The sequence below is a fragment of the Narcine bancroftii genome, chromosome 3, assembly GCF_036971445.1.
Source record: "Narcine bancroftii isolate sNarBan1 chromosome 3, sNarBan1.hap1, whole genome shotgun sequence".
Taxonomy (NCBI): domain Eukaryota; kingdom Metazoa; phylum Chordata; class Chondrichthyes; order Torpediniformes; family Narcinidae; genus Narcine; species Narcine bancroftii.
The window spans coordinates 313,670,959-313,694,339 of NC_091471.1; the positions used below are offsets into that span (position 1 = coordinate 313,670,959).

Genomic DNA, 23,381 nt, shown 5'->3' on the forward strand with positions numbered 1-23,381 from the left:
TAGTTCTTGTGTCTCTTTAGTTTTTTTATTAGATTCCTCCAATTTCTTTTTTAAGTCTTCTACCTCCATTTCTGCTGCTACTGCCCGCTCTTCCATCTTGTCCATTTTCTTTCCCATTTCTGTTAAGGTCATCTCTATTTTATTCATTTTCTCTTCTGTGTTGTTTATTCTTTTTCTTAAATCATTAAATTCCTGTGTTTGCCATTCTTTAAATGACTCCATGTATCCTTTAATAAGAGAAAGTACCTTCTTTATCTTGCCTTTCTTTTCTTCTTCTATTTCACTGTACTCTCCCTCTTCCTCTTCTTCTTCCTCTGGGTTGGCCATCTGTTGTTTCTTTTTTGCCCTTTCCTTCTCTTCTTTCTTGTTTCTATTGTCTTCTGTGGTCTCTTCTTGCTGCAGGTGTTCTGCAGCTGTCGTTGCCGGCTGTGGAGATCGACACCCCAGCTGGTCCCCCCTCCCGTCGGTGTGTTTTTTTCATTCGCATCACGCATGCGCGATTCCTCGCGCATGCGCGGTTGCGCACTTTTACTCGGCTCAGCGAGCCATTTTTGTAGTCCATTATTTACCGACCTGAGGGAGCGAGTTTCTCTCTCCGCAGCGGACCTCTTCGGACAGGTAAGGCCTTCACCTTTTTCCTCCTTTGTCTTCTCTTCCTCTCTTCTTACCGTTGCTTTCAATTTTTCTTTTTTAGTCGCCATCTTCTTTCCACCTTTATACTCACTTTTCTGTAACTTTTATTTCTGTTCCTTTGTGTTTTCCTTTGTTTTTCCCGACTTTTCTGGAGAGGGCTACTACTCCATCACGTGACTCCTCTCGACCACAGCTTTTCTCCATGACCATCAATCCCAGGCCATTTACTGCAATAAATGGTCCGACTTTTCTCTGACTGCATGAGCAGAAAAGCCCTCCACTTCAGAAAAGCAAAACTGGAACTAGTGATTTGTCTTTCTGATTCAAATTCCAATTCCTCAAACATCAACTCCAGTCAACATGATGCCATTAGTTTAGTTAATGATGGAGAAGGATAGGTCTGGGACTCGGATTGAGGTTCTAAATTGCAGAAAGGCCAATTTTGAGGAAATGAGAAAGGATTGAGAAGGTGTTGACCTGGAAAAGTATATGCGGGGTCAGTGGAAGACCTACAAAGGTGAAATTTGGAAAGTACAGACTTTGCATGTTCCTGTCAAGATTAACAGGCTTAGGAATCATTTGGAAGTAGAGAGGTGTGCAGCAGGTATAGACATCACAGAGCAAATGAGGTGCTTGAAGAGTATAGAAAATGCAAGAAAAATCCTCAATGAAGTTATCCTCAATGAAGATAGAAAGGCTATCTGGTTGATAATGCGGTAAATTGGATCAGCAAGTTTGCAGGTGACACTAGGATTGGAGGTGTTGTGGACAGCAAAGAAGGTTTTCAAAGCTTGCAGAGGGATCTGGACCTGTTGGAAACATGGGCTGAAAAATGGAAGATAGAATTTAATGCAGATGAGTGTGAGGTGTTGCATTTTGGAAGGACAAGCCAAGAAAGGACATACATGGTAACCAGTCGGGCAGTGAGGAGTATGATAGAACAGACGGATCTGGGAATACAGACACCTCATTCTCTGAAAATGGTGTCACATGTGGATAGGGTTGCAAAGAGAACTTTTGGCACATTGACCTTGATCAATCAAAGGATAAAGTCTAATTTTCATTGGTGAGACCCAATTTGGATTATTGTGTGCAGTTTGGATCACCTAACTGCAGGAAGGATGGCAATTGTGCAGAGATTGACTTGGATGTGGCCTGGACGTCAGGAGCAGAGTTGTAGGAAAAGGTTAAACAGGTTATGATTTTATTCCCTGGAGTGTAGAATGAGGGAAGAATTGAGAGAGAGATTTAAAATGATGTGGAGGACAGAGTAAATATAGGTAGGCTTGTTCCACTGAGAGCAAGTGAAATACAAACCAGAGGACATGGGGTAAGGGTGAAGGGGATAAATTTAGGGGGAACATGAGGGAGAACGTCTTCACACAGAGTGAAGAGGTGGGAGAGTGGAACAAGCTGTCCGTTGAAGTGGTGACTGTGGGCTCAATTTTTAATTTGAAAAGAATTTGGACTGGTACATGGATGGGAGAGGTATGGAGGGCTATGGACTGGGTGTGTCAGAGGGCCTCGGCAGAAAAAGGGTTCGGAACAGACAAGAAGGGCCAAAGGGGCCTGTTTCTGTTCTGTAATATTGTAAGGTTCTATGGTTTGAATACTTCTTTGGAATAAATCAATCTCTGCCACTTTGCAAACAAATCTTACCTCCAAATGTGCTCCAAATCACCACTTTCCTCCCACCTCCCTTCCCCTGTTCCTGAAACCCCCATCTATGGAGTTATCGTCTCTGCACCTGATGATTCCATTAATGATTTGCTGAGATTTTTTGCTCTGCTGTTATAATCTTGGAGGTCATCCAAAATTCTGCCACCATATCCTTAGTCACCAGGCCCCCATTAAACATGGATAAGGTCTGAGGAAACCCATACTGAAAATAGACACACAATGAGAGCAGAACTGTTTGGCTTCTTTGTTACAGTTTCCAATCTTGCCCCCACCATCTGGAAGCAAATTGGCTGTTGGATCTTCATCAGGCTCCCATTAAAACCTGATCAAGGTGGAATGAATGGAGCTCAACTTCCTATTTCAGGTGCCAAACTTACAACCTCCCATGTGGCCTTCACCACTGTTATTGGATGTGCACATTAACATTAGTTCAAAGCATTAATTATTCTACTCGTAAATTAGATTAAGCAACATTACACAGTGATTTATGAAATAACAACTTTAATTTACCATGACATTTTCAAGTTCTTGCTGCAAGATTTCTGGATTAGAGATGGCCTCCAGCTGAACCATTCGTCTTTCTGTTTCAATTCTCTCTAGCCACAAACGCAGCTCATCTGCCTTCTCTTGCCATTGTTCAAACAACTTTTTGCCAAGACGGGTTCCAAGTCCAATGCACTATAGAGTGAAAGAAATGAATGAGTATGTGGATTTTTAAAATGTACGATTTTGTGATGCTATCAAATATCGAGTGTCCAATCGATCCAAAATGAGTCAAGCGATACATTACTGGTCCATCACTTATGCCAACTATAATTTTTTTGTTCCCTGCATCAAGTTTTTTGAGGGTCACAGACAAAAAGGCAATGTTCACTTCTCACCAAAGGTGAAATGCCTGTTACCCTGCCGTACTGTTCCATTTTCTTATTATGTCAATAAATCTTTTAATTAATATTTTGAGTTTGCTTTCAAAATAAACTGATAGTCAGGAATATATCAGAAGCATTGAAAACCTTCACAAATTTAGTGTGTCAGTGAAGATTAGACAGAAATTCTTTTGGGGCTGGGCTTGTTCCAGCCGAACACGCTGCATTTCTGTTATGCCATTCAAGCCTCACCGTTGAGTTTAGGAATATTGAACCAGCGATGTGACCTTTGTGGATTGGACACATTACACCTTGTTCAGTGACAAATACACGTGGGAGGCCAGTCTGGAAAATCTTCGCCAGTTATGATCTGTTCGACATTTGATTTTATTAAAAGGAAATGAGATCACGACTTATTTTCTGCAATGGTCTCTGTCCAACTTGAGTGAGTTCGGCCACCAAGAGAGCTCCACAATACTGGAAAGATTTAATCATTGTTCCTGTTCTTCATGGGTATTATTAATAACAGCCGCAAACCTTTTCCAGAGCCACTCTTCTAAGACTAAAACTTACACAAGTTGCTCAGTCTATCAAAATGCTCTCAAGTTACTGATCTTAAGTAAAATTGGAGTTTAAATGCTATTAATCTAAAAAAAAAATGAAGATATGTCATACTTCTGATCGAAGTGTGTTGAAGCGAGCATCGGCGCTCTCAACCGTCTCCTCCACATGTTGGCTTATGGCATCAGGATCAATTTGGATCTTGTAGCTTTCAATTGCATTCCTGATTTCAAAGTGAAAGGCAGCATCGATGACACTTTTCCAAGATCGTCTGAGGTGTCTTAGATCCCCTTTGTGAAATTGAAGATCTTTGAAGAGGAATTGCTGCTTCTTAAGTTTGAATGTCAATGACGTGGAGTCAAATTCCCCAGCTTTAATCTTTGTTAGTTCCTTCTCCAAATGACTCATGAATGTTTCAAATTCATCGTGATCTGTTTAAAGGAATATAATGGTCAAATAGTTAAATGTTTTAAAGCATTCAAAATGGTCAAAAAATACCAGATTATCTAGACTTTGATACATTGACAGGATCCTGTAATAATTACAAGTTGGGGTTATTCCAAACCACATGTAGCTTTCTGTTGTCTTACTTAGAATTCTTTTCAACTCTCAGTAAATAGTATTTTATAGTAATCTGGAAAATAAATGAATACTTTCTCTCACCTTTTCGGAACTTCTGCAATTCTAGATGCAGATCCTCAATCACGTTTAATTGAGAATCTGCACTTGATAAAGCGGATTCGTACTCCTCCATCAAGACATTCAAGATCTCCTGCAGTGCAACTTCCTCGTCTCGCAAAGGGTCCTGGACATTTTGTTCCAGGAAAGTCTGAGCTGCCTCTGTGGCCAAAACCAACTCTTGCTCTTTCCGGGACAACTTTTGGTGATGTTCCTAGAAAAGAAACAATCCTAGGTTCATTTTTATTGCTCCAAGTTGTCTTGGGGGAGGTAAGGTTTCTATTTATTGCATTTGCAATTGAAATAAAATATTCAGGTTTCCCAATTTATTAAAAATCAGGGTACCAAAACACCCTTAAATACACATAGGAAACGTATTTCAAGTCAAGAAACCTAAACGGTTTTATCCTTTCGGAGGTTTAATCAACTACCGTGATCTACAATTCTTTGCTTGTGTCAAAGGATGAATCCTGCTGAGATGGAATAGAATATATTCCATATTTAATTTGACTGACAAGAAAATAAATCCTCTCCTTCAGTATTTGTACACAGTCCCTTCCCCGTCAAACAGACTTACTTTAAACTTAAGCACATTAAACTTTTGTCATTTGAATGATCTCATCCTTATCTTTCCATTCAGGGATTTAATATTCTTTCATGATTTAAAAGAGAACACGTGAAATCTAACTAGAGTTGACTGTGATCTAGTCAGGAGAATGTGAACTAATTTGTAACTGTGTAAGAATACACCCTTCTCACTGTAGTAAATGTCGTGCACCACTGTGGGGTGGATGTCTATGTATATGAGTGTGTGAAGAGTTTCAAGAGATGGTGGATCTTCTTGTCTTTTTTTCTTCACTGGTATCACTGTTTCCTTCACCCCAGACTTGCACATCTTCGCCCAGTGGTTTGCTATGCCGTAGGCTCCACATTCAGAACCATATGCGGGGCAATCATTTTGGTCACGGAGGGGTGTTGTCTGCTGCCCTTCCTACAGGTCCTGGGGGTGGCACTTTTCTGATTGTATTTTTTATAGCATCAACCCTTCCTTCACTTTGCTGTGGGTGGGTCTGCATTGATAGGGATTTCATTTGTGTCCTCGTGGATTCGAAGACTCTGCCTGTTTCTATATCTTTGGCCAGTTTCAAGCTATCCTTCCCTATAAGAGACTTTTGCATTCAGGATGGGCATATTAGTGGATCAGCTAATCTTTCCTCTATATCCTTCCATCTGCATTTTGCAGCATTAGTTTTTGGTGTAGTAAGGAAGTTAGTAACAGTCTCATCAGTCTCTTACACAAAACCTTGAAATTCATTGCATTCAAGTCTAGGATTAGAGCTGAGTTCAAGGTGAGAAACAACCTTTGCAAATATCTGCTCTGGATCATTTTTCTCCACCCCGTAAGCTCTCAGCTATTAAATAAGTCACGGCCTGGCTCCCCTATCCAGACATGTATAGCACTAACCTTCTCCTCGCTGTTGCATTTTTAAAATAGCTTTTCACTGCTAAATTGTACATCTGCTGAAACGTTTTCAACGATTCAACAGTATCTTCAGCCTCCCGTCCATCACTGGGTGAACTGCTGTTGCACCAGCCATTCATTTTCAGGTGTACTTTTTCTCTTCTTCCCCGTCAGATTTCAGTCACTTCCAATCCATTTTATAGTTTTATTCTTGACCACTGCCAACATGTTTTGTCTCCGTGTTACCTGGGAGGATTCTTAAATAACTTAGAGATGCAAGATTCAAATAACAGAAGGGAGTTTACTTACTGATGCCTTCTACCATCTCAGGAAACTGTTCACACTCATACTCATGTATAGGTGCCCCCCAGTAGTGCACGACGGTTACCACAGTGAGAAGGGTGTATTCCTAGGAAGTTACAAAAGAGTTCACATGATCCTAACGAGATAACACACCCGTCTCACTGTCGTAAATGTCGTGCACCAATGTGGGGTGCATGTCTATGTGAGTATGAACATTTCCTGGCATGGTGGAAGGCATTAATAAGTAAAATCTCTTCTGCTATTTGAATCTTGCATCTCTAAGAAGATGCAAGATTCAAATAGCAGAAGAGATTTTACTTCTGCTATTTAAGAAGCCTCCCACACAGAGACATAACAGTGACTTTATTGTATTTATCTTTACCATTTTGTTCAACATCCTTTGGACTTGACAAGACTTTATTCAAGTCACCTTATTCCAAAACAAACCAGGCTGTCAAGCACACACAGGGCAATAATTTGCATACATGTTAAGCAATGCTTTACGAAAAGAAGATAACACCAATTGGTAAATGTTTAAAGATCTTTGCTCTTTTTTAACGATGAAAATCTGACTTGAGCACTGCATATTAAGGAATGACAAACATGAAAATCTATCCCCATTTTAGTGAAAACATTCTGGGTAATTATCATTTTCACATTAGTACTTCAAGATGCAGGTGTCCCTGCCAGGGCCCAAACTGATTAGTTCTGCCTCACTGCCGGCAATGTCATCATGGACCACCTTCTTGAATAGCTGTCATGCTACTTGTCAAGTTCTTTCTACAAAGTTTTAAGGTTGGGAGTTCTGAATTTAGCCCCTGAGAAGGGATAGGAGTGTGGAGGGGAATCAGCAGGTAGTAATGTTCCTACAGACCTACCGCACGTCCCTGTCCATGTCAGGTGGCACCTCTTTGGACATATTCTTGGAGTCGAGTAGATGTCGTTCACTCCGTTGATAGGATACAGGACCACCTCAGTGGAGAGAATGAATGGAGGGCCAATCAAGCCAACTGCTTTGCTCTGCTGTTAGGGTCCTTGGGCCCTTTGGGAATTGTGCTCATCCAGTCAAGTGCGGAGCAAAGGTTCGCCACCTACTGCTTGACAGGTAGCCTCTGATCTGCTTTGGTAATTACAGTACTCAAAATGGCTGGTCTATGTTAGGACCACAGTGAGAAGGAGACCTGGAGTCATGTGACAACACCCAAATGAAGTACCATTATGCAGGTTATTGGTGAACAATGCCACTTTATGTCACAGTGTGTGGGCCACACTTTCCATCGGGCAGCTGATTATTAAAGTATGGCTCTGTCCTGCTTTTGGTAGATGGACCAGATACCAGAAGAATTTGCCACTTTGTCAGAAGGATGTCAGTGCATCAACTGTGACAAGAGGTGCAAAAAAATCTAGACTGAACTTCTTCAGTACTTCGAATGTGATGGAGTCTGGTCCTATTTGCACTTGGTGTTCCAAAGTAAAATAAATGGGGTGAAAGTGATTTCTGTGATGGTGTCGGAAGAACCTGATGGAACATGCTAGAAAGTGTCTTAACCCCAACTTTGTTATTCAGAAGCTGAGGACTACCTCCACTGAGAATGAGGAGACCCTTGGTCCCTCTTTTCCTGTTTACTGTTCATGATCCAGCCGGAAGGATGACAGAGCTCAAATTTCATCAGCGGTTAATTCTGTCTTTGGAATGTTATTTTTTTTTCTGCATTGCCTGCCCACTGTCCAATGTTGTAAGATTATCAGTCTGGCACCTCATGTGCATCTGCATTCCCTATTAAACCATGGTGATGACTTGTCTTGGTTGTAATGGGAGAACTAACGATGGTAAGTAACACTTTCCTGCTGCAAATGTTAAAGGCCCATCGTACCTTTTGGCCACTGTGATTCCAGCTGTCAATTTATTCTGAATCTATCCCATTTAGCACAATGGTGCTACCACACATCAGAATTGAGGGAGCCCCTGGAGAAACATGGGATGGATCTTTCTGCTCCTGCTGTCACCAACAGTTGCTTCAACAACAGGAAAATTGTGGTAGTGAGGGGTTGTAGCCTTACTCACTCTCTTTTCCAAACCAATCCCTAGATCTGCACAAGGATCTGGCCTGGTTGAGTGGACGAACAGTGACGTTGCTACGCCAGAATTCATTCCGGTGGTGTATGCTTCCTCAACCCTTTTTGGTTGTGAATAGCTTGCATGGCCCATTCAATGGGTTATAAAGAGTTAATCACATGAGTGGGTGCTGGAGTTATCAAAATAGGGGAGGAGGTTCTTTCCTTTACAACATCAATATCCACATTATATGAGAAAACTGCATTACTGAGGTGAAGAGTTTTTGTTAAGAAGCTGCCATGGTGAGATTGTTAGTGAAGGGCCTCTGTGACCATCGTCAATCACTGCCCCTTCACTAGTGAGTTAATCATATTCCCGTCATCTCTCATCACTTGCGTGACTGGGCCAGAGCAAAGAACAGAAAGTAGGACTGAGTTAGAAAGAGGATCTGCTAGATCTTTGAATAGGATTGGGAGAAGATCGTCAAAATTCAATTCAACATTATTTGGAAATTGTGTTAGTCATTATTTAAGTGAAATTTAGTCAGTCGCCTTTCATCAAATCTGTACTGATCAGAGGTTCTGATGAAAAGTCCAATCCAAAATATTTTTACAATTGTTCGAATATACACTTATCCAAAACACCTGGAAGTGTTCATACCTTCAGGCCTTGCTGGTGGTCATTCAGTCTTTCGCCCATCTCAGCAAATGACCCCATCGCATCGTCCTCTTCCTCCATCTGGAAACCATCACCTAATGCGTAGAATTCGTCTTCGGTGATATGAACTCCATAGTGACCCTCGACTGCCAACCATTTCAGAAGATCACCTACTGTCTTCTTATGTTTTTGTAGGTGATCTTCTGTTGTTTCCTACAAATTGCAAAATCCTGTTAGTTTGAAGACGTGTTGTACTTTCCTGGCAGCAATTCCATATTCCCTCATCTATTTGCAAACCCTTGGGATTGAGGAGGATGTGAAACCACTTGAGTGGAAGATGCCTGTTTATAAACAGGGGCCATTCCACACCATTTCATCGGAATATGCACATGGGCAACACGTGGTCTTGCCCAGTCTTCGATCATTACGAAAAGGATGGTACTAAAGACCAGCCTTCTATACACACACACGGGCATCAATGGAATTCCGCTTCATCATTTCCCTGCTCATGTCTCCCTAACACTGCCTTCATTTCTCGGGCCCCTTCGTCTAATCCCTCCCCTTTCATTTCAAAGGCCTTCTCTGCGTCTAAAGCAACTGCTACTGTTGGCGCTTTACTCCCTTCTACTGCATGAATTAAGTTAATAAATTTACAAATATTGTCTGTTGTGCGTCTTTTTTTAATAAATCCAGTTTGGTCTAGATTTACCATTTTAGGTACATATTCTGCTAATCTGTTTGCTAATAGTTTAGCTATTATCTTATAATCTGTGTTAAGTAATGATATTGGTCTATATGATGCTGGTGCGAGTGGATCTTTCCCTGCCTTTGGTATTACTGTAATTATTGCTGTTTTACATGAATCTGGTAAGCTTTGTGTTTTGTCAATCTGGTTGATTACTTCCAGGAGGGGAGGAATTAATAAATCTTTAAATGTTTTATAGAATTCTATTGGGAATTCATCCTCTCCTGGTGTTTTATTATTTGGTAGTTTTTTTTAATTATCTCTTGTATTTCTACTATTTCAAATGGTTCTGTTAATTTATTTTATTCCTCTATTTGTGATTTTGGTAGTTCAATTTTAGTTAAAAATTCATCTATTTTGCCTTCTTTCCCTTCGTTTTTAGTTTGGTATAATTGTTCATAGAATTCTCTAAAGTTTTCATTGATCTCCGTTGGATTATATGTGATTTGTTTGTCTTTTTTCCTTGATGCCAATACCATTTTCTTAGCTTGTTCTGTCTTAAGCTGCTATGCTAGGATTTTGTGCGTTTTTTCCCTTAGTTCATAATATTTCTGTTTTGTCTTCATTATGTTCTTCTCCACCTTATATGTTTGTAGTGTTTCATATTTTATTTTTTGATCTGCCAATTCTCTTCTTTTAGTTGTATCTTCCTTCATTGCTAATTCTTTTTCTATATATACTATTTCCCTTTCCAACTGCTCTGTTTCCTGATTAGAGTCCTTCTTCATCTTGGTTACATAACTTATTATTTGCCCTCTAATGAACGCTTTCATTGCATCCCATAGTATAAACTTATCTTTCACTGATTCCGTATTTATTTCAAAGTACATTTTAATTTGTCTTTCAATGAATTCTCTAAAATCCTGCCTTTTAAGTAGCATGGAGTTTAATTTCCATCTATACATTCTTGGAGGGATGTCCTCTAACTCTGTTGTCAATATCAAGGGTGAATGGTCCGATAATATTCTAGCTTTATATTCTGTTTTTCTTACTCTATCTTGCTTACGAGCTGATAACAGAAATAGGTCTATTCTTGAGTATGTTTTATGTCTACCCGAATAATATGAATATTCCTTTTCCTTTGGGTGTTGTATCCTCCATATATCCAAAAGTTGCATTTCTTGCATCGATTTAATTATAAATTTGGTTACTTTGTTCTTTCTGTTAATTTTTTTCCCAGTTTTATCCATATTTGAATCCAAATTAAGGTTGAAATCCCCTCCTATTAATATGTTCCCTTGCGTATTTGCTATCTTCAAAAAAATATCTTGCATAAACTTTTGATCTTCTTCGTTAGGGGAATATACATTGAGTAGATTCCAAAACTCCAAATATATCTGACATTTTATCATTACATATCTCCCTGCTGGATCTATTATTTCCTCTTCTATTTTAATTGGTACATTTTTACTGATTAATATAGCTACTCCTCTTGCTTTTGAATTGTACGATGCTGCTGTTACATGTCCTACCCAATCTCTCTTTAATTTCTTGTGCTCCAATTCAGTTAAATGTGTTTCTTGCACAAATATTATATCAATTTTTTCTTTTTTCAGTAAATTTAGCAGTTTCTTCCTTTTGATTTGGTTATGTATTCCGTTAATATTTAAAGTCATATAGTTCAACATAGCCATTTCATACTTTGTTTATCTTCCCTTTCCGTTTCTCCATCATCACCTTTCCTTCTTAACCATTTCTGTTTTCTTGTTTTGAACACTTTATAAGACAACATTTCTAAAACATCAAAAATTTTCCTTATTCTCCTATTTAAAACTTCTTTAACCCCATTCTCCCCTCCCCCTCCTGAGTTGCCCTTTATCTCTTGTTGGGAAAACACATCTCCCCTCTCCATTTGGATTTGCGAATTCACTCGCAAATGTCAACTGATTTTGCAGTGACCATAACTCATCCCCACCCAGCCCCCCACCGGAAAAGATTTCAATTTTCATATGTAACAAAGGTCACTCTTTTAATTCCCTCCTTATTCCCTCTATTCCCTTTCATTCCCTTATTAATTCTTATCTATACCCTATATATTTTCCTCTAAATACGTATACATTCATGTATACACACACATACATACACATCTACATATATATATATATATATATATATATATAATATATATATTATATATATATATATATAATATATACATACATATACCCATATACACACATACATATAGTTCGTGGTCATTTTTACTCTCATTACATGTCTTCATCTCTCTGCTTGTTTTGTAGTTGTTCTGCAAATTTTCGTGCTTCCTCTGGATCCGAGAATAGTCTGTTTTGTTTCCCTGGAATAACTATTTTAAGTACCGCTGGGTACTTTAACATAAATTTATATCCTTTTTTCCATAAGATCGTTTTTGCTGTATTGAACTCCTTCCTCTTCTTCAGGAGATCAAAACTTATGTCTGGTTAGAAAAAAAATTTTTGACCTTTGTATTCCAGTGGCTTTTTGTCTTCTCTTATTTTCTTCATTGCTTTCTCCAATATATTTTCTCTTGTTGTATATCTTAAAAATTTTACTAAAATGGATCTTGGTTTTTGCTGCGGTTGTGGTTTCGGGGCTAATGTTCTATGTGCCCTCTCTATTTCCATTTCTTCCTGTAATTCTGGTCTTCCTAGGACCCTGTTTATATTATTTCTTCTAATGTAGTTTTCCATTATATCTGTCTTCTGAGCTTACAGCTCATGTGCCTCTTTAACTTTTTTATTAGATTCTTCTAATTTCTCTTTTGTCCTCTACTTCCATTTCTACGATTATTTCTCGTTCTTCCACATTCTCCACTCTTTTTCCTATCTCTGATATGACCATTTCTATTTTATTCATTTTTTCTTCTGCATTCTTAATTCTTCTTTTTATCTCATTAAATTCTTGTAATTGCCATTCTTTCACTGATTCCATATATTCTTTGAAAAAAGATACATCCATTGTCTTGCCTTTCTCTTCTTCTTCCACTTCTTTCTGTTCTTCTTCTTCTTCTTCCTCTGGATTGACCATCTGTTGTTTCCTTCTTTTCTTTTTACCTTCTTCTTTCTTGTTGTCGTTATTGTCTCTGTTCTGCATCAGCTGCTGTGCTGCAGGTGTCTCTCTCAGCTGTGGAGATCGACTCCGCAGCTGTTTCCCCCTCCCGTCAGTGTGTTTTTTTTCTTGCGCGGTTGCGCACTTTTACTCGGATCTGCGAGCCATTTTTGTAGTCCCGAACCCGGGACTTCCACTGACCTGAGGGAGCGGGCTTCTCTCTCCGCGGCGGGCCTCCTCGGACAGGTAAGGCCTTCACCTTCTTCTTCCGACGTTCTTTCTTCTTCTCTTCTTCCCGTTGTTTTCGACATTTCTCTCTTCGCTGCCATTTTCTTCTCACCTTTATTTTTAGTTTGTTTTAAATTTTAATCTTGTACCTTTGTGTTTTGTGCGTTTTTTTTTAACTTTTCCGGAGAGGGCTGGAATTCCCTGACCGGCCACTACTCCATCACGTGACTCCCCCAACTGGATCATCTTCAGCTGTCATCATTTTCTTAGTCACAGACCTAGTTACCGCACATGCAGGATATATCTCACCATCCTCTCTAACCACATCCTTACTAGGCCAATTTGTCAATCTTAAAACTGACCCAACTTTATTCTCTGACAAATCATTCCCCAGCAAAAACGAGACACCTTGCATGGGTAACTCCTACTACAACAGTTCCTTTGACTAATTCTGAATTTAGCACAACCTTGTGAAGCAATATTGACCCTACCTCATCTCCAACACCTTTAATCAAAGTTGTCTCCTCTGTGTCTGTCCTTTGATCCACAGTTAAAACGGTTTCTAACAACAATGACTGAGCAGCCTCAGTATCTCTAAGAATGTTAACTGAAACCTGTGGTTCTCCCTCCTTTATTGAGACAAAGCCCTCTGACACAAAAGGCTTGAAAACATCCATGACCTACTGATCAGGTTATGCACCTCTGCTCTCCTTAAATTCCACTGTTTCTGTATACATGGTTCTGGTTAAACCTGTTTTTACCTTTTCTGTTTCAAGACTAGACAGTCACACGACCAGCTTTCTTACACAAATGGCATATAAATACAGAAGTTCTGTCCTTTCCTACCTTTCCTTCATCTTTTTACTGAACATTTTCTCCAGACTTTATTTCAGCCCTACTATCCTGCTCCATCCTAACCTTATGAACAGGTTTATTAATCTGGTCCACATGAGCTCTCTGAAAATGCCTATTATTCTGGAATGTCCTTTTGTGAGTCTTCCTCAACAAATTTTCCTTCACATGTAATATTTCACTATTATAATCCTCTACGTTTGTACTTTTCTCATCCAATGTTTAACTTCAACAATTTTCAATGCCTCAGAAATAGCCATCAGTTCCTATTTTCTCACCTTCTGCAGTTCTGCAGGTGATGGTTGTAACAAAAATGTATCAACATCCATTGCTGCAGTTTTTCCAGACACAAGCTTTCTGTTAGCTTGTAAAAATAGCCTGCAAAAACATCCCAATCAACTAATAAATCATGAAACTGCAATGTTCAAATCCTAAAGGATGAGCCCCCATAAAATGTTACGGAGTCCAGATGACCCCAAAAACCAGTAGCAATAGATATGCACGACCACACAGGGTTATTTAAACAAAAGTAGTTTAGAATTTTATTTGAACATGAAAACAGAATTGAACTTTAACTTATTACTTAACCTACCTAACCCACTTAATCCGCCCTCAAATACTAAGTGCAGGTGAGTGTAATGTGTATTGAAGATTAGAAAAGTTCTTTGGATCACAGTCCTGGTTGCAGGCAATTCTTGCAACAGTGCTCATACATTAGCATTAACAAAGTTCACCAAGCTTTGGTGTTTAACAGACAAATGGTTACCACTCAGAAGGGCTCTTGCTGGTTTTCAGAGAGAGAGATTCCATTTCCAGAGCATCTGCAACTGATTTCTTCTTAATTTGTCTTTCTGACAGAACTTTCCCCCTTCAGGGTTCTCCGGATGATCCTTTTTCTTTCAGGTCATCTTTCAGACCATCAGTCTTCTCCTTTGACCAGGCAGCCTTCCAAAGTTTGGCAGCTTGTCCCTCTGGAACAGATTTCTCTGACTCCTTCTCTCTCACTCCCTCCCTCTCTGAGAGCAAAGCTGTTCTAACTCTGCCTGCTAACGCCACATGCTCTCCTAGGCAAGCTGTATGTGGATACTTTGTTGCTCCTTTGCAAAAAGCAGGATGCAATAATCCTGCTAAAATTCTGGCTTTTCAAATGTGTGTGTGTGGAAGCTGCTCGAGTAATTCATTCCAAGCTACCTCTAAAACTCTTGTCACACTGCACATTCAGAGATCTGAGAAGAACCCTTGGCCGAGCCAACTTTGCTTGAAAGTAAACAACAATCACTAGCGATCTGTGGTCGTCTCAGCCTTCCTTAAGATAGGTTGCAGACACCACCTTATCAATTAGTGCATTGGATCAGGTAGTGCCGGAAATGCACAGAGAAGCCGCTGTGTGGAGATTTCACAGAAATACAGTTTAGAAGCAGGAAAGGATCAGATGTTATTGAACAACAATGAAAGGAACTATTAGCATGTGGTCTACAAAGTAATCTTCTTTTTGTATACTTTATTTAAAATTAAATTCAAAATCCACAATAAAATACATCATATTAACATACAAAAATTTCCCCCATATATACCCCCCTCCCACCCCCTCTCTTAGCTCCCTCCCATCCTCTACAACCTCAAACTAAAGAAACAAACCATCATAGTCGGGTTTGATGTCACCAATCAACCATGACATATTTAGACCCATACACTTCACAGAGGGACCCGCACATTAACAAAAATGGTAGACGGATGGCGTAAATTGTAAGTTATCTTTTCCAATGGAATACATGATTGCAAGTCCATGTGCCATCTCTGAATACTTAATTCAATTTCATCTTTCCAGGTTATAGCTTTACATTTTCTCGCTACTGCCTATTCCAACTGAACAAATGCAATTTGAAATGTATCCAATTTCATTTCCAAACTCCATTTTACTTCATATGTCCCAATAAAAATACTAACGGCTCTAATGAAAGCTTAAATTTAAACAACCCCTGCAAAAGTTCCATAATTCCATTCAGAAAGGGTTTCACCTGATCACATAACCATACTGAATGTAAAAAAGACCCTATCTATTCTCCACATTGAAAACACATATCCAAAGAGATAAATCTATACCTCTTCAACTTCTCAGGTGTTAAGTAAAGTTGATGAATAAAATTATAATGAACGAATCTTTATATAACGTTTACTGGCTTAGTCACACTGTCCTCACATAATGTCATCCAATCATCCTGAGAAATTAAAACCGACAGATCCTCCTTCCTTTTACTTCTCACTTTATAAATATCCGACTTAGGCATCTTATTTTGTAATAAAGCATACATTTGTGTAATCAATCCCATTTCCCCTCCTTCAATAATTAAACATTCAAATCTCATCCTTCTAGGTAATCTCAAACTGTGTCCAGAATTATCTAGTAACAAAGTTACTAAGCATGGACCTGATCCATTTTTTCATTCTATCACTGATATGAAACAAAATTTCCAGCTTCATAACAATCTTCGGCCAAGATAATACCTTTCTTTTCCCAAATATTCAGGAATACGTGATTTATTTTAATACAAAGCTTATTTTAATACAAAGGGTTTTAGCCGAAATTTTGCCCTCAGCACCAATAGCAACGTTGGTCCGATACCATATTTCCATGAAATGTTTTAACACCGGTAAAGGATAATTTTGGAATAGTTGAGCATTCCATTTATAAATAAACTGTTGCATTCTTTGTTCATGAAGCTGAGCCATTTGGATTTTAGCCCAACGTAAAGATTGTTGTGATCCAACCATTCTATTAATAAACTTGAATTGTGCCGCTTCATAATAATCCTGAAAATGTGGTAATTATAAAACTCCAAGTCAATTTTTGTATAGATACTCTTGCCTATTTACCTTTTCATAATAAAGATCTTCCCAGCACATGGAAATCCTTAAAACCTTTTAGGAATCCCACATGTAATTGATTGACAAAAATACTGAATACGGGGGAAAAAATTCATTTTAAAACACTGTCGTGCTGGACACAACCAAGAAAGACTCAGCCACCACATTGAAAGCCATTAATGATGTTTTTATTCAAATTCAGCCCGCGCCCTCTTAAGGGCAGCCTAAGCTCAGTCACCTCGTGCATTGTGATATCAGAATCGCTGCCCCAGGCGTGCGCTGGGCAGGTGAATTGAGGCAGGGAGAAAACCTTGACAGCGCCATCTTCCCATGGCTGCTCCGCCATGTGGCGTTATACACCATGAGAGACTGTGCCAACACAGCGCCCTATTAAAGTTATCGGTAAATCTTTCCACCTATTTAAATCTTATTTAATTTAATGTAATAATGGTCTATAATTCAACTCATATAAATGATTATAATTATCATCTACATTTATCCCGAAATACTTAATTTTATCCAACCACTTAAATGTAACAATATCTCTGCAGTTTGCATAATCCATTCTTGTCAAAAGCATCATTTCACTCTTATCCCAATTAACCTTATATCCTGATAATGCACCACACTGTTCCAACCTTCCAACTCAATAAAAACATTTTACCAAGAACAAGCATGTGGTCTTGAAGGTAAAAATCACAGTTAAAACTTAATGACTATTTTCAAATCCACTGCGTCATGTGAACCATGGCAGTGAACAGAACAAAAGTATCTGGAAAAAGCAAGGCAAAACACCTTTCAGGATTGGCCCAAGGCATTGCAACTGAACACATGGCACAGGGTCAATCCCCAGAGACATTCAGATTTCACACCTATACACTCAAGGCTGAGGTTTCTGACTTGAATTTGATGAAAGGCAAACCACAGATTCTTGGTGCATCTTTACGAAGAACACTCTTGTTTTGATTTCAGCCACAAAACCAGGACTCCAGTCTCTCATCTCATCTCATTCCAGGGCAGAAACCAAAGGAAAGGGCACATTCTTCTGGGGGTCCTTGGTTAATATTTACTCTTAAATCACCACGGCAGAAACACAGAACATAGAACACTGCAGCATAGTACAGGCCCTTCAGCCCTTGATGTTGTGCCAACCCATATATTCCTTCCTAAAAAAAGCACTAAACTCTCCCTACCCCAAAACAATAAAGAGTATTTAATTCCTGCCTTTGACAGCCAATTGTTCCCAGAAGAAATATTAAAAATAATTATACTTCAAATGTAACAACAGAAAATGTTGGAAATAGTCAGCAGGTTGGTCACCTCCTGACTTGCTGGGAGTTTCCAGCCTTTTCTGTTCTTATTGAAATATCCAGTAATTCCAGTTTTATCATTTACACTTTAAACCTTGGGGATCCTTTGTCCTGTGAAAGGAAAGAGAATGTTTTTCATTTTAATTTACAAAAATAAGACTATCTGGACCCATTTATTAAGTAGGAATGTATAAATTCCAAGTAGGATTCACTTGTTGAAGACCTTGTTTAAGTTTCAGAATAAATGAAGCACCCAATCTGTAGATGCTTTGGAAAAAGATAAGACAAAGCATAACTGATTTACCAACACTGAATTGGAGATAATTAGCTGCGAAACACCAAACTCTCCTTATAGGATGAGTGTCTGATGTTTACGTGAGTAATGAACCTTGTGCACACAGTACAACTTATGTTCATTTCGACATTGCCTCATAGAAGGTTTCACACGTGACCGAGAGTACCTGCTGCGTGTTTTCTTCCCTGCGGTCGACATTGAAGTCTGACGATTCCTCCGCAGCAACTCGGGAATGAAACCACCTGCCTCTGATCTTCCTGCAGCAGTTGCACGTCATTCTTTTCCGAGGAGTGAGGGATCTCCTACTCTGCTCCTCTTCCCCAGCCACTCGTGCCACTCGTAGACAGCACAAGGCATTGCCCATTCTCCTGCAAGTCACACGCGAGGTGTTTCCAGTGACGTGTGATGTAGTAATTCAAATACGTCACCACCGTGAGCCTCACTTGGCCAAAAAGCCCTGGTATTCGGCAAAGACTGTGCCACGCGCTCGCACCACGTTCAACCCTCACAATGAACACGACTGCAGTCTCAGCAACTGGGTTTGCTGGCTGTGTGATGTCATCAATGGGTTTATTGTTACACAATAATACAGAAAGACAAGTGAAACCATGGCAATCTCCCAATATTTACTCTCTCGCTATGATGTCACAATGAGACCCCAACCCCCCCACATTCTCGGAATGAATGTACTCAAGGGGCAGTTTATATTTGAGGGTCTCCCGCCAACCATTGTTGTCGGGGCAGCCAGGTGGACTCCTCTTGTCATTGCCCCTCCCTCCCAGGTAGTCTGCACCCACCTGGATCGGGTGCCAGGGGGCTATAAGGAGATCGGGGAAGTGATTGATACCCTCCTCTATGAGGGACTGTGATAAGACCCGCCGTGCCCCCCAAAAACACCCCATTCTGGCCTGTCTGTAAGAAAAATGACACGTGGTGAATGTTATTGCAAATTGGACAAATTCACTCCCCTCCTCAACTCACTCTTGCTGTGGTCGTTTCCGATGTGGTTGAACCACTTCATTGGATTCCAGATGATGGAATGTTTATTTGACACCATTACATCTCCCAAAATCATTAAACTGCTCTTGGAGGGGAAAAAAAGTTTGGTATCAGAGATGATTTACTCTGGGAGAACATGGCACCATAAGACTGACCCAACTTATCAAAGGCTTGTTTCATGGAGCTAGGATCGCAGATGTTTAATTCACATTAGTTAGATCAACAGGGGTTAGGAAATGGCCTTGTCTTTGTCACATTATGAAAGCTCCAAATCCCAGAATATTCCCTAACTAAAGTCACTTTTGGCAACAGTGCATTGAAAAGGTTTCTTTTGCCATGTCCAGACGTGTAAAACATCTGACATTTCCAATTTCGGATTTCAGATTTTTTGTCAGAGTTCATACATGACGTCACATCCATCCCTGAAATTATTTTTGCTGTGGGCCATGCAGAATTAACCCTTCTTGGCAATGCCATATAAAGCTGACTCAACACTGAGATGTAAACAAATAAAGAAATTTAAACAAACCGACTGTACGATACAGAGAGAAAAACATCAATAAAGTGTAAAAGTACCCTCCTTACATAAGTCCCTGAACTGAGTTTGTTGTTGAGGAGTCTGATGGTAGCAGCTGTTCCTGAACCTTATGGTGCGGGTCTTGTGGCACCGATATCTCTTTCCTGAGTGTGTGCTGCGTGGTGTGGATTCTTGAACATTGATGCTGCCTTCCGATGGCAGAGTTCCAGATGTTTTCGTTGGTGAGGAGGGTTTTGCCTGTGATGTCTTGGGCTGTGTCCACTTCCTTTCAGAGGGCTTTTCAGTCAAGGGTATTGATGTGCCTATACCCAACTGGGATGGAGCCGATCAGCACACTTTCTACCACACCTCCGTAGAAACTTGCCAGGGTTTCCGATGTCGTACCAAAGCTCCGCAAATCCCTGAGGAAGTACAGGTGTCGACGTCTTTTTTTCACAATGCCATTTGTGTGTTGGGTCCAAGATAATGACTTTCAAGATCTGAAATTTGCTCACCCTCTTCACCACTAATCCCCTGATGATCACTGAACCATACAACTCTGGATTTCCCTTCCTGACATCCACAATCAGCTCCTTGGTTTTGGTGGCATTGAGTGGGAGTTGGTTGTTCATGCACCATTCAGCCAAGTTTTCATTCTCCCTTCTGTATGCTGTCTCATCGCCCCATTATATACAATCCACTACCATGGTAGCATCAGTTGCATTGGCTTTGTTGTACTGAGCCACGCAGTCATAAGTTTATAGAGAGAAAGCAGGGACTAAGAACACAGCCCTCTGGTACTGGTGGAGATTGTAGAGGAGATGTTCTTACTGATCCTCACTGATTGTGGACAGGAGGAGAGGGAAATTCAGCATCCAATTACACAGTGGGGTGTTGAGTCCCAAGGTCTTGGAGTTTGATGATCAATTTTGAGGGAATGATGGTGTTAAATGGCAAACTGTTGTCGATAAAAAGCATCCTGAAGTATGCATCTTTGCTGTCCAGGAGTTCCAGGGCTTTGTGTAGTGCCAGTGAGATGGCATCCACCATAGACCTACTGCTACGATTGCAAATTGGAACCGATCCATTTCACCGCTCAGAGAGGAGCTGATAGGCTTCAGCACCCAGCCTTTCCAAACAGCTCCTCACTTCTGACTGAGGTTCAAGGTTCAAGACTCCTTTTATTTTAGGCAGACGGAGAGTCACCACTTTGTCCAGCTCCCCTTGCAGAAATGAGGCCCCAGCAAGGAATGGTTGACAAGGCCAGTGCTCTAAGCACTGAGCTATTGGAGTAGAAAGGGAATCAAAACAACCTCTGTTCAGAGCCACGGTCTGTGAATTCTCCTCCTATGCTCCCTCAGCCTCTGCGGCTGCACAGTCTCCTGTTTAATTCATTGACAACATCGTGGCCCATCCCTTCGCAAGTGAACATGAACACAGTGTCTTGTCGCTCTTCTGCCCTCACGGAACTTTTTGTAGTCGTTGGCACATTGTGATGTTCCACTGCGAATCGCAGACGCCATGCAGTGCGATTTTATTGGTGAGGTCCCCCCAGTCAGTATGGTTGACATGGAATGACTGGAGATTGCACTTGATTACGTCTTTGTAGTGAAAACGTGGGCGGCCAACATTGCGGGGAGCATCTGGTAGCCCACCGTAGAGGACATCTTTGGGCAATCGGCCATCCTGCATACAGACAATGTGGCTAGCCCACCGCAGGCAGTGAGCGCGAATGATTGAGTAGAGGTCCGTACCTCCAGTCTTCTCCAGGACTTGGACGTTTGTGACTCTGTCGTGCCATGAGTAGCCTAGGATGGATCTGAGGCAGCAGAAATGGAATGCGTTAGGCAGTGTTCATGCTTTATGTATGTGACCCAGGGTTCAAGGCTGTAGAGAAGCGTACTCAGCACGCAGGCCTCGTAGACTCGGATTTTCAACTTGGTGGAGAGGTGGCAGTTTTCCCACACATGGGCATGGAGACAGTGGATGCTTTTCCCAGGCTTGTGTCCAGTTCTGCATCAAGTGAGTTCGTTGTTGTCACAGTGAAGCCTCAGTAGCAGAATTTGTCTATGTTGGCGAGCACTGACCCATTGATCGTAACTGATGGAGTGTCGTGGGTTTGTTGGCTAAAGATGCCCGTCTTGCCCAGGCTCATTTTCCGACCAAATTCAGTGCAGGCAGATGCAATGCATCACACAATACTTGCAGCTCTGGCTGGGAGTGAACCATGAAGGCAGCATCATCTGCATAGAGCAGTTCTCAAATCATAACTCTTCTGATTTATGTCCTGGCCCGGAGCCGTGACAGATTAAAAAGTTTTCTGGAGCTCCTTGTGTGCAGCGCTGTGCCTGAAGCTTCTGGAAAGGCATGGCGCAGAAGAGCAGAGATGAAAATGCCAAACAGAACTGGAGCGAGTACGCAACCCTGTTTTATGCTGCATTGGATTGGGAACTCTTCTGATCTCAAGCCATCGAATTGGGCAGTGGCCTCTATGATGTTGTGAAACTGGACGATGATGGACAGTAGTGTGTCAGGGCAGCCAAGATGTTTTAAGACATGGAATAGATGTGAGTCAAAGGCCTTGGTCAGGTCGATGAAGCACATATAGAGAGGTTTGCGTTGTTTAATGCATCTCTCTTGCAGTTGTTGGAAGTCGAAGGCCAAATCGATAGTTGATGGAGATGGCCGAAAGCCACATTGGCTTTCAGGCAGTATTCTGTTGGCGATGGTTGGCAGACGTGGGGGTGGGGGGGGGGGTTGAATGGGATTGCACAACAGAGTATGTTGTCTACAAGGCTGAGCAGTGAGATGCCATGGTAGTTACTGCAGTCTTGGTGGTCACCTTTGTTCTTGGAAAGGGTCACAATATTTGCGTCCCGCAGATCTTTGGGGATGTAACGGTGGAGCCAACATGTTTTGAATAGTATTGTGAGCTCGGAGGTAAGTGCTTCGCCACCAATCTTCAAGATCTCAGAAGAGATACCATTGATTCCAGGTGATTTGTTATTTTTCATGCAATGGACTGCTTTTATGACATCGGTGATGGTAAATTCAGCATCTAGCTCCGCTAGGACAGGTAGTTGCGGCAGTGTGTTGTTGATGATGTCAGGGTCCACAACGATTGGTGTTGTGTAACACAAGCTCCAGATCCAAACCTCCGACATGATCAGGAAGCCTTCAGCATCCGAGACCCTTCAGAAGCCCTTTTTGCCCTCAGCACCCTCTCGTATCCCATTTCCTACGGGGATTCCCATGAGCCAGTCTCCAGCAGCCCGCAGCCTGAGCGGTTCCCATGAACATAACTCATGTGCAGCCTGTGTGGCTCCTTTAGCCGCTGAACCCATTTCTGATCCACTGTTATGGTCACTGGCCGGTGGAATCATATCCCAAGCTTCACCTTCTTAACAGGGATGTTCTCTCCATTTCTGGTGCCCTGCTCCCCAGAGTATGCTGAGGGGGTGTAGGGCTTCCCATCGGTTGCAGGGTGGGAATATGATGATTGGGTGTAGGGCTTCCCGTCAGTTGCAGGGTGGGAGTATGCTCAGAGGGTGTAGGGCTTCCCATTGGTTGCAGGGTGGGAGTATGCTGAGGGGGTGTAGGGCTTCCCGTCAGTTGCAGGGTGGGAGTATGCTGAGGGGGTGTAG

At 41.1% G+C, this 23,381-nt stretch overlaps 1 protein-coding gene across 3 annotated transcripts in view; it reads right to left on the minus strand.

Moving 5' to 3' along the window:
* The window catches only part of LOC138759070 (microtubule-actin cross-linking factor 1-like), a 35,859-nt gene extending 17,102 nt beyond the window's left edge, over positions 1-18,757 (minus strand). For 2 of the 3 annotated variants that reach the window (XM_069928933.1, XM_069928932.1), the window contains exons 1-5: positions 18,388-18,757; positions 8,900-9,109; positions 4,404-4,632; positions 3,855-4,171; positions 2,824-2,991 (exon numbers count right to left, since the gene is read on the minus strand). In XM_069928933.1, the coding sequence (XP_069785034.1) occupies positions 2,824-2,991; positions 3,855-4,171; positions 4,404-4,632; positions 8,900-9,109; positions 18,388-18,585 (1,122 nt within the window). In that variant the 5' untranslated portion in view covers positions 18,586-18,757. Of the gene's footprint in view, positions 1-2,823; positions 2,992-3,854; positions 4,172-4,403; positions 4,633-8,899; positions 9,110-14,517; positions 14,575-18,387 lie in introns of those variants that run through there. The other variant, XM_069928934.1, reaches the window with a different exon arrangement.
* Between the last annotated feature and the right edge of the window lie 4,624 nt (positions 18,758-23,381).